The sequence below is a fragment of the Mastomys coucha genome, unplaced genomic scaffold, assembly GCF_008632895.1.
Source record: "Mastomys coucha isolate ucsf_1 unplaced genomic scaffold, UCSF_Mcou_1 pScaffold13, whole genome shotgun sequence".
Taxonomy (NCBI): domain Eukaryota; kingdom Metazoa; phylum Chordata; class Mammalia; order Rodentia; family Muridae; genus Mastomys; species Mastomys coucha.
Genome location: NW_022196895.1, coordinates 9622464 through 9633794, shown reverse-complemented (window position 1 = coordinate 9633794; position 11331 = coordinate 9622464). Strand labels below are relative to the sequence as shown.

Below are 11331 nucleotides of genomic sequence, written 5' to 3'. Positions count from 1 at the left end.
TTTTTGGAGGGGAAACCGGGAATGGAGAAATTTACATGTAAATAAAGAAAATATCAAAAAAAAAAATTGTAAACAGGATTATAGGTACCTATAATAAATCAATAGATCCAAGTGTGGAATCTAAAAAAAAAAAAAAAAAAAAAAAAAAAAGAAAGGTTTTGTGCTCTGCCTATCTGTGAGACCTGCTTACTTCAGCTATGAATTCAGTTTACTTTTTGTGGCAATAAGCAGTGTTATTTTCATTTTTAAAGCACTTAGGAATTCTTTGGGTTTGTGTGTGTGTGTTTACTTATGTGTGGACGTTATTTAAAGTTTTCCTGTTTGCCAGGCTGGTGCAAAAGTGAACATGTTAAACGACATGGGTGACACGCCGCTGCATCGAGCCGCCTTCACGGGACGGAAGGTGAGATGGTTGGGAGAGCAGTCACTGCTGTCTGTCAGTCCTTCCCACTCTCCCGCTCCTGGGAACATCAGGATGCGTACAGAACACTTTGGTCAGAAGGGCTTACGGGTCAGAGATTGCACAGTGAGGTAGAACATAGAGGCCAGGAGCTTATCTATTCATGATTGAACATGCTCAGCCTTCCAGCCTCTCCCCCACCTTCTCCCCACCCCCACCCTTGCATCTCCTAAAAGCAAAGTCTGGCTAACATTTTCTCAGTTTACCTTGGGGGAGTCTATATTGCAGTGATTTATAGTACATTTACACAGTTGTGTGGCCATCACATAACCAGTTTTGGAACATTTGTATCACTCCGCTCAGTTTTTTGGATCCTCTATACATTCATTCCCTGTCCCTGCCTAACTCCCAGGTTACCTTTTTTTCCTGAATAGTTGCCTTTCCAGACATTTCTTATCAGTGGAAATCCTTTTGTACCACAGTGAAGAGGTTCATCTATACACGTATTGCAATGTACAGTAGTACATGTGTACAGGTGTGTGCAAGTATGGGGTGTGAAGCCAGAGCAGGAATTCTATGTGCTGCTCTGTCATCCTTATTCCTTTGAGGTAGGGTCTCTCACTGACCCCAGAGATACCATGAAAGCCACAAGCCCCAGCAGTCCTCATGTTTCCGTCCTCAGGGTGTTGGAGTAACAGGCTTGGATGCAATGGCTCCTGACTTTGATGTGTTTTTGAACTGGGGTCCTCATGCTTATACAGCAGATGCTTTTGCCTTCTGAGCCCTCCTAGCCCTTCTGGGACGTTTTAAAAATACGAACTATGATATTTTGAGGTTTTCCTAGCACCTTGCATCTGCATGGCATAGTGGTCAGCCAGTGTCTGGGTAGCAGTGGGATCCAGAACTCAGTCTCCCGGGCTTCGGCTTTGTCTGTAAGCCTAGGTTGGGCAGTGCTTAGAGTTGAGCCCTTTCTCACTTTGCTTCTCCCTGACAGCCCCACTCTTGTGTCTCCTGAACACAATGGTGTTCCTTAGTATCTGGGACTGTATGGGAAGATAACCTGCTCTCTTCAGGCTCTTTTATTTTTAGGATCTCTCTGTTAGGGCAAATGACAGCACAGCCCAGTGCTTATGCAGTAGCTTCGAAGATGTCTGTATCCTGGTCTTTAGTATGTGGGAATATGTTTGGTTTTGAAGTTGTGCATGGAGCTGAGATTGCTATTCAGCTGCCTGAAAGATGGTCTTTGCAATCCCAGGAGTCCCTAAAACTATGAGAGGGAGGGAGAAGAGGAGTTGATTCAGAGAGAAGTTTGTCCAGTTAGATGCTATGCTTCTGGCTTACAAACCATAGGAAGCAGCCATGAACCAATGAATGTTGATGGCGTTTAGAAGCTAGAGCAGCTGGGGAACAAATTCCCCTACAGAGCTTCTGGAACAATCCCATCCTTCACTGCTTTGACTTCCTCCAGGGGGCTGCATTTCAGAACTAGTAAAGAGTGCAACTGTAGGATTAACTTCAGTGTTTTAAAACTCCAGGTCTGTGCTAGCTGAAGCAGTACTAGAGCTGCTGAGGGGAGGCAGCCTCTTTTCTCTGCAGGTTCTGTGGGTTATTTCCTACAGAGGCTGCTGTGTTACTTACAGAGCTCTTTGTATCTGTTTACGATGCTGTGGGGCTGGGGGTCCCTAGTGGACACCCAGGACCAGGACCTGGGTCATGTGGGTAGTTTTGTCCAGTGCAGTCGGTTTCTTTTCAGGATAACCATTCCCTGAGCTTTTAGTGTCCTAGCAGCCAGAAGTCACCTCGTCCCAAGTTTTCATAAATCTCTCTATTATAAAGGAGGTTGTGCTTCCTGTGGACACATAGCTGTGTAAGGGCTTTTGTCACCTAGAGAACATGTCCCATGGCTCCACAGTTCCATCCTTCTCATGATGCTTTGTGTCAATCACCAGCCACCCCCTGCATGTCGGGGTGCTCTGAATGAATCTCTTCTTGCTTTTTAGGTCCTGAGTTGATACTTGTAAGCCAGTTGTGAAACCTTAACTACAGCTGAGACAGACACCTGACTTTTTAACACACATCGTGTGGCCCTGGCTGGGCCTTAGGTCTGACTTCTTATGATTTCTCTCCATGTCCCTGGACTAATCATCTTTTTCTAGGAAGTCAGAACACTCTGTCTCCGTTTCTTTCCCTCATGATCCCTGTCTACCTATTTCTGAAGTGAGTCTTTGCCTTTCGCAGGAAGCTCTCCTTTGCCAGGTCTCTCTGACCCAGTTCATCTTACATCTTGCATTAGAGTTACTGCTGTGTGTAACCTTCCCATGAGGCTTTGCAATGTTGCTCCCAAGCTATTAGCACATTTCATGTTGTCCTGCAGGAATGCGGCGCGCATCTCAGTGCCCATCCCCACTCACGTAGAGCCGTCAGTTCATCCTCTGTGCTCAACCGCTCATTTGGGCATTTCTACTACTCTCTTGATCTCTAAATATGTGATCATGCTAAATTGGACCTTAGTCTAAAAATCCAAGTATGATCAGGTAACAGCTAAAATACATGGTCCTATTATGTTCAATTATTAAGCTTATACATATAATAATTAAGTATAATTAGATTAGATATAAATTTTAATTTCTAATTGTCCTCACATATTTACAAATTATCTTATATTTTATCATAAATATAATTTTAAATATTTTATAAACCTGAAATTAAGTGATTTTTAAATAAAATATTGAGTTAAAAAAACCCACTCTAAAATTATTTTAAATCCTTGTACTCTGAAATAAATAAATAAAATTCAGCTGCCAAAATTTAAAGAGTGCATGTCTTTTCTTGGTATATTAGCGACCCCTAGTGTCCTGTGTTTGAAATCCACATAACACAATTCTTTCAGTTGTTTGGCATTTGTTCCTGTCTTTATTTTTCAGAGACTTTTATAATTTTAGAGTTTTTATACCTTTTGTAAATTGCCTAAAATAGTGACATAAGAAGTATAGTAAATATTTGGATTGTGACACTGACCTTCATTTTTACTGGAATTCAATAAATTTAAAATAAATGCTTTCCATATACTGTCCCTTAGGAGTTGTATATCCTAACGGAGTGATATGTGATCGGAAGTGTATGTAAGGGTCCCCTGTGCCTAGGATGTTTCACACACCACCAAAAACTGACTGTAAACAGAGATGGCCACATTGCCTTTTGTACTTGGGAAGCAGCTCTGTACTGTGGTATCACTCTTATAGAAGGGTGGAGATGTCAGGAATGGACAGAGGCTAGGTCAGCCACTGTGCAGAGCACTGGGGAAGAGCAGCACCTTACAGCTCCATACTGCTAGGTAATGGAGACACCCGCTCTGGAGGCGTGACTGCGAGTCATGCATGCACTGTAGCTGCTGCTGGAAAAGCCTGCCTCCCAGCCACTCTCTGAAACTGCAGTTGGAGATCTTATTCCTCCAGGGGACTTTGGCAACAATTCAAAGCTTCTCCCACAACCTATCTTTGTACCCTTTTTTAGCTTCATCCATTTGTGGGACAGCAACTTCAGGATGTCCGCATGCCTCTCCCAGAAGGAGCATCTGTGGGAAAGCTGCTGGACCATGGTCACACTGGATGCACAAGTGAAGCAGCTCCTTGTGGCCTGTTGTCCATTCTGGATTTTTTACCTTTCCTGACAGGTTTCCTGGGGTGTGACTCAGGCTCTCAGCCCTGGTTACCCTTCCATTCACTACCCTTGCCTGCTTGCTCTCATTGAACAAGATCATACATGATGATGTATGCCTGTAATCCTATCCCTGAGGAAGCAGAGGCAGGGTCAGGAATTCCAGGCCAGTTAGGAGTACATGGGAGGTCTCTGCCTCAAACAGCAAATGGATAAACAGGTAGCACATGAGCGTGCAGGCTGCCAGAGCTTTGTATAGTGTCCGCTAGACATCTCCTCTAGGTCTGTGTTCTTCTTTCAGATGATTAAGTTCAGTCTTTATGGTGACTGTTTTTGCCTGCTTGTTCTTGACACTGTAATTCGTGTGTGTGTGTGTGTGTGTGTGTGTGTGTGTGTGTGTGTGTGTGTGTATGCATGTGTGTGCATGTTTGTTCGTGCATGTGTGCGGGGAACTGAGTCATACATGCTAGCTAGGTGTTTTGGATTGTATTTCCAGGTACTTGCTTTTTAAATTTTCTTTGTTTCTTTATTTGTCTGTATGTGTGAGGCACATGTACCTTTGCCCTCCACACACATGGGCAAGTCGGGACAACCTGCAGAAGTGTTTTTCTCTTCCTACCATGTGAATCCTGGTGGGAACTCAGGTCATCAGGCTTGGCTAAAATACCATCTTGTCAGCTATTTGCTATTTGCTCTTGAGAAAATATCTTGGCATTAGCCACTCTGAGAAGAATTGCCTGATATGGCAAGGTCCCTTGATTCTTCTTAAGATTGACAACAGCTCCTCTAGGTTTTGTTTTAATGATATTCTAGTTGATGAGGTCGACAGTTGGGAGGCTCCATAGATGCCCAGTGGAGGAGGCAGAGCTGGAAACATATACTGCTGTCTTCGTGAATGCAGGCTGCCCTTGATCTTTTTCCTGATTGGGATGGGAAAGAATAGGCTATCCATATCGGTTCCTGTGTACCTCGGGTTAGGTATCCCTTTCTCCAGCAAGCAGCACATGAGACTGAGTGGCTGTCATCGAGCCTGTTGTATTTGGTTGGGTTCGTGGAAGTCTCCTGTCGTTCTCTCTACTTTGCATCTGGTGTCCATGGTTGTGGCGGACGGGTGGCTGAAGTGGAAATGTGGTAGGAAATGCCATCAGGAGTCTTGCCTGACAAGACTCCTTGCCTCTCCAGGATGACAGTATCTGATGGCCATTGTTATGTAAACTGCTGTGTGATAGGACTTTTCCTGGGGAGACACAGCACACGTGTCTTCTTGTTCCAGATAGGGAGCTTACCACAGACCAAAATATGCATACCACCAAAATCCAACTTGACAAACCAAGGATTTTTACTGGGGTTCCTTACTGAAGCAGAAATGACTCAAAACAGCTGTATCACTGAAGCCCACTCTAGCATGGGTGACGGCTCACAAAGCTGGGACCTGGCACGTAGTATGCAGGCTACAGGCAGCTCGACAGGTTGGAGAGTGTCCTTGCTAAGTGACTGGTCTAAGCCTGTTCCAGATGCTCCACTAATACCTACTGCTTCTAGGAATCTGGTCTGTTCTCAGAGCCCTCTTTGCAGCTCTCAGAGAGGGACTCGGCTTTTATTGTTTACTCTGGCAGAGAGGGGGCCAGGGAATCTGGTCAGTTTTAGGGACTATCTGAAGTTCTGAGGTTTCAGGGACTATTTTGAGTTTTTTTACCTTCCTATTTAAAGAGCTTCCTACAGGATGGAATGTTTTCATCTTGGAGGAGACCGTTAGCAACCAAATGCTGGTGATCAAACCCAGAACCTTGAACATGCTGCATAGTGGTCTACTGACAGACCCCTGCCCTTTCTCTGGGGTTTTAAAGATGGTGCTAACTTTGCCATTCTTTTCTACATAGGGTATGGCTTTTGGTTTGCCTTGGCTAAAGGCTGGAAGAAGGCAGTTTTAAGGCCATGGAAGCAAGAACCGACTTGTCTGCACCAATTTTACAGAGAGGGACTGGGAAAAGGCCACCTGGTTATGTAGACACTGAGCCCACCTAGGCTGGGGAGATATTTATTTTCTTTCAACAAAGGGTCCTAATGGCACTTCCTGTCTGTCAATGAGCACAGTCCGTGCTGGGTTTAACGGTTCTCCTTTCCTAAAAATACAATTACTTCAGAAAGTGACCATTTTGGAAATAGCCTGGGAATAGTGTAAGATTTTAACTTCTAGATTTTGACTTCTCCTTTAGTGAATAGTTGATTAAATAGTCCAAAGTTGATTCAGTTCCAGAAGCTGGCTTAGGTAGTATTGTGTCTTACACTTCTAGCTTCTAGTCATCCCTCACTGGTTTTCTTCGATAGCAACTGAGCTGTTCTAAGGCAGTCCCCAGCAGTGTGGGCCAGTGATGGCCCTAGTCATGGCAAGATGTCCCAGTTGCTACAGACTAAAGTAACTGAGCACGCTAGATTGGATGAAGGATGAAAGGCTAGAAAGCGCATGAGGCAATCATCTCTCCAGAGTCCAAGGACTGTACTAGAGGAAATTGTGGGTATAAAGTATACGAGCCTCACTGAGGAGCTCACTAACGAGTACTCACCCTGTGGTCTGGGCCTTTGTGAGAGACTGCTGCGTGTGAGTTTACTGACTGCATAGGAAGCAGTGCTCCAAGCATTTGTGGTCAGATCTGACCAAGTGGATGACATCATGGTCCAGCAGGAGGCTCAGAAAGTCAAGGCTGGGCAGATTGAGAGTTAGTGACAGAGCTTCTGAGGCAAGGAGTAAGTGGATAGATAACAGCAGGTGACCTCTAGGCACATACTTTGTCACGGAATTCTTTATCTTACTCTGTTTGGTGCTGCTGGGATCAACCCTAGAGCCTCATATACCCTGGGCAATACCTTCCATTGGACCATACTTCCCAGTCCCACTGAGCCCTTTTGCCTGCAGCTGGCTCATTTGTTCTGGGCCTGCCCCAGTGGAGCTGACCTCCTGATTTCCTATACTCTCAAGTGGGTAAAATGTCATCCATTGTTTCTACAGTAATGAGTGACACAGTCTAGTTTTCTAGTCCTAGGAGGGCCCTGAAAGACCCAGTTAACTGAGGGAACAGGCTTTGTGAGTTTTCACATGTATATGATGAAGCGTTATCTGAGTCAGTTAGTATTCAACATTCTTTAATTCTTCCTTATGTGTGTTGTGTGCACCCATATTTAACTTGAAATGACATCTAATATTAAGACACTTTATAATGAAAAACTAGTGACCCTCCAACTGAGCCTTGTGGTTCATATCAAGAGCAAATTCTTTTTTGCAGCTCCTTGGGTTTTTAAACTTTTTTGTTTATAAAGTACTTACATTACCGATTCTTGGCTTTCTTCTTAAATGTTAGATTTCTATTTATTTGTTTCTGGCAGATAAGCATTATATTTTTTTAATGATTTGTATTATGTATATGAATGTTTTGCTGTCTGTCGAGGTCAGAAGAGGGTGTTAGATCCCCAGTAGTTACAGATTGTTCTAAGCCAGCACATTGGTCATGTGAACCCAGGTCTTCTGCAAGAGCAGCAGGTGCTCTTAATTGCTGAGCAGTCTCTCCAGCCCCAGGTAAGCAGTTGAAGTGTATTTGACTTCCTTTTACAATCTAACATGATCATATCCTTTCCCCAGCCTTTGCATCCCCCAACATACTCAACACGTACCTCCTTCTCCTCCCTATCTCCATCACCATTATCTCTTCATCAGCATAACCACCGTTATCATCATTGTCGTCATCTTCTTCTTCTTCATCATCATCATCATCATCATCATCATCATCATCATCATCATCATCATCATTATCATCATTATCATCATGTCCTCCTCCAAATAACCCACCAATTTCAAGCACTACTGCCTGTATAAGCATGGGCGGCCCACCAGCATCTATACTCCTGAGGAGAAACACTCCCTTCCTCAGCGTGGTTTTTCCTCTTATTTCTGCCTTAATCCCTGTCTAGGTCTCCTTACTTTCTCATTCTCTTAATCTGTAACTGGACTTCAGTTACATACATTGTCCTGACTATACTAGATTAAGCCTCATAGAGACCTATATATGTTTTCTTTGTTACATAATTCATTATTTTTGAACCTAATGTTTTTTGAATATTCTTCATTAGTTCTATTTATCATTACATAATGAACATTAAAATCTTTGTAAGCCCTTCAGATTTTTCTGCCATTACTTTCTCTAGCTGTATGTCCTGTGTAGTGCCCCTCTTAGCCCAGCCCTCCAGTTCTCTGTCTTCTTGTTCTTTACTTGTCAGTCTGTCCAGTGTAATGCCCCTCTTAGCCCAGCCCCTCCAGTTCTCTGTCCTCTTGTCCTCTGCTTGTCAGTCTATAGCTGCAGTTACATTGTCCTGGGAGACCTGTCCACCATTGTCCTGGGGTAGAATTTACATTTCCTGGGTCCTCAGTTATTTTAAGCATGGTCATTCCGGGAAAGGCTGCCTGGCCTATCAGCTTTTGAGGAATTCACATATTTGAAAATAACTTTTAACCATCTTGCTTGAGTGATAGTCTGGGAGTCACCTGTTGGAATCTGGAAGGCGCTGGTCTTCGAGCTTTTGGTGGAGGGGACAAGTCTAGAGTTGTGATTCATGGTTAATTCCTGTGCTGTCTAATCACTGGCAGTATTCCAGATGAAGTTACAGTGGAGAGGAACATAAATAACAGGGACTCACATTGCAGTATTCTTCCCATATGCAAGTCCAGTCAGGTAAGTCTAGGACAGGAGGCACACACCTGGGGATTTTGTCTTTGTTTTATCTGAGTGTGGCATCATATCTCTGATATGCTAAGAGCCAGAAAATTCCGGAATCATGTTAGAGGAAGCAAAGGTATGAGAACAGTCTCTCAGGAGATGCCTGAAGTTCTCGCAGGATACTTGTGCCTGTCCCCTTGGCTAGAACGCTTACCAGACCGTACTTAAAGGTTAGCTGGGAAGTGAGCCTTCGGGTTTAGGTAGTACATGTTCATGGCTACTAGCCATGTGAGCATCTTCCCTTGACAGAAGTCACAAGACTTTACTCTGCTTACCTTCGGGCTTCTAATCTGTATTAGTTTGGTTGCTGTAAACTAGATTATCATTAGGATTTAAGGAGAACTCAGCATAGCCTAGCTCTATGCTCTGCTCAGGGTGATGGGAGACTAAATGCATTGTGTTAGCTGGACTATTCTCTTCTGAGGCTTAGAGCTACTTGGAAGCTCATTGAGGTTGTTGGCAGAGCTCACTGAAGTCCCAAGACTGGGGGTCCCAGCTTGTTGAGAATTGTTTAAAGTTCATATAGGCCGCACTCAGGCTTAGCGCCATGGAGACGTCTTTTCCAGGAAATATCCAGTTCCCTTCTCCAACTTCTTTTGAGTCTCATACTGTATCCTAGGCTGGCCTGGAACTTCCTCTGTAGCTCAGGATGCCTGACTTTCTAGCCCCTTCCAGAGGACTGAGTCAATAGGTTCCATCCACACAGCACAGTCTCCATTTATTAAAGTCAGTTGTGATGGCTCTGTGACCCAATTACAGAAGTAAAATCAATTATGTGTCCGGTTCTCACTTGAGAACTTGGCTGTTGATTGTCATTATGGCATGAACTTTGTTGAATTTACATAGTACATAAACTACACTTGTGCACCTGTCTAAGCTGTTTTCTTACAAGTATGTAACACATTTACTAATGTCTTGCTCAGACATTTAAACAGAGATTTAAGTCACAAGACTTAAACATATCTTTAAACAGAGCTTGGATAGTAGTTCATACCTCCCAGAGTTTTGTGAATGTTTAAATTAGTGAATGCAGGTAATGGACATGAGCTGCAGAAGTGGACTTCAAGCTGACTGTTCTTCTAATTATAACTCTTGTGGATTTTTCATTTTAAGTAGTGGATGAATTCCTAAAAATACATAGCAAAGTGAAAGCCATAACAATATGAAGCTCTACAATTTCGAAATGCCTCTTCTAATTGTAAAAAATTCATTGAGTTTTCTAGCCATTAGGTGTGGTTAATTTTTGTGTGTGTGTGTTTTTTTTTAATTTATAACCTACTTTATAATAGAGTTTTAGAAAATCAACATGATAATATTTTTAGCAGCATCATTTATAACAGACCAAAAAACAAACAAACAAACAAAAAGACCAAAAAAGGCCAAATGTTCATCAGTTTCTAACAGTTAAGCAAGGTGTGGCTCATCGCAGGCACTGGGAAGTCAACAACAGAGGAATGGTGTATTGTGCACACCCAAGCAGAACTGTGACTGAAAGGAGCCATAGCATACAGCCGGACACTGTATGTTTCTTTCATTGAAATGTTCAGGAGGCGAGTCTGTAGAGACCAAATGTAGATGAGTGGTTGCTAGGGGGTGTGGAGAAAGGTGTCTGGACATGGGGTTCCCCAAGGGTGATGAAATGTTCTAATGTTTGGTAGTGTGTGTGACAGCATAGTTCTGTGAGGATATATACTAGAAGCCAAAGAATCCTGTTCATTCACAGGGTAAGAGCTATGCGATGTGAGCTACTCCTTAGAAATTGCTCAGAAGCACTGTGACTGTGAGATTTTCCTCTCCTTCACCTGAAATGAACTGTGGGATGGTGACAGCATCACAAGGGATCAGCGAGGAGTGACTGACAGCGGGCTTAGGGCAGCTGCAGACATGACTGTGTTAGCTCTCCTGGGACCTTGACTGTGCAGTCCCCACCTTTGATGGGCATTCACTGAGACACGAGACCAGAGCAGCAGACAGACTCTGTCTTCTGACTTATCAGACAAGTTGCTCGAAGTGCTTTCTTGGCCAGAAATATGTGAGGCAAAACATCTTCATTTGTGAATAAATGTTCAACAGTGACTACTGTTCAGACGTAGGGAGAAAAATGGAAAGGTGAGGAAGGAGACACTAAGAATGGGGAGCAGAGGCTGAGGAGGGTAAGAAGATGGAGGAGTGATGGCAGGTCTGAGGTGAGGGGCTGTGTTCTACTTTACATAGTGCGGGCACTGAGCCTGCTTTGAGCAGGAGTTTGTCTCAGCCCTAAGTTTAAAAGAATTCCACTCCTTTCAACTTCCCTGGCACCCTTTCCAATCTCCTTCTTGGTGCCATCACTTAGCTGCATTCTCTGGGATGTCGCTGGTGGTTTGTTAAGTCTCAGGGTTTCTATTTTCATGTTTTGCAGTCTGACAAGCTGAGCACTTCTCTGGGAGGAGTCGGCATGGTCTGTCTCCTGCTGCTTCTCTGGCTCCTGAGATGGTTCTTCCCTTGGAGGCCTTTCTCTGTGTTTTTCTT

At 43.7% G+C, this 11331-nt stretch overlaps 1 protein-coding gene across 5 annotated transcripts in view; it reads left to right on the top strand.

The window, feature by feature from the left end:
- Nucleotides 1-11331, top strand: part of Osbpl1a (oxysterol binding protein like 1A) — a 195909-nt gene that overhangs the window by 16807 nt on the left and 167771 nt on the right. For 4 of the 5 annotated variants that reach the window (XM_031364995.1, XM_031364997.1, XM_031364994.1 and 1 more), the window contains one exon: nt 329-403. The exons of the other annotated variant lie outside the window; for it this stretch is intronic. In XM_031364995.1, the coding sequence (XP_031220855.1) occupies nt 329-403 (75 nt within the window). The remainder of the gene's footprint in view (nt 1-328; nt 404-11331) is intronic. 5 annotated transcript variants of the gene reach the window in all.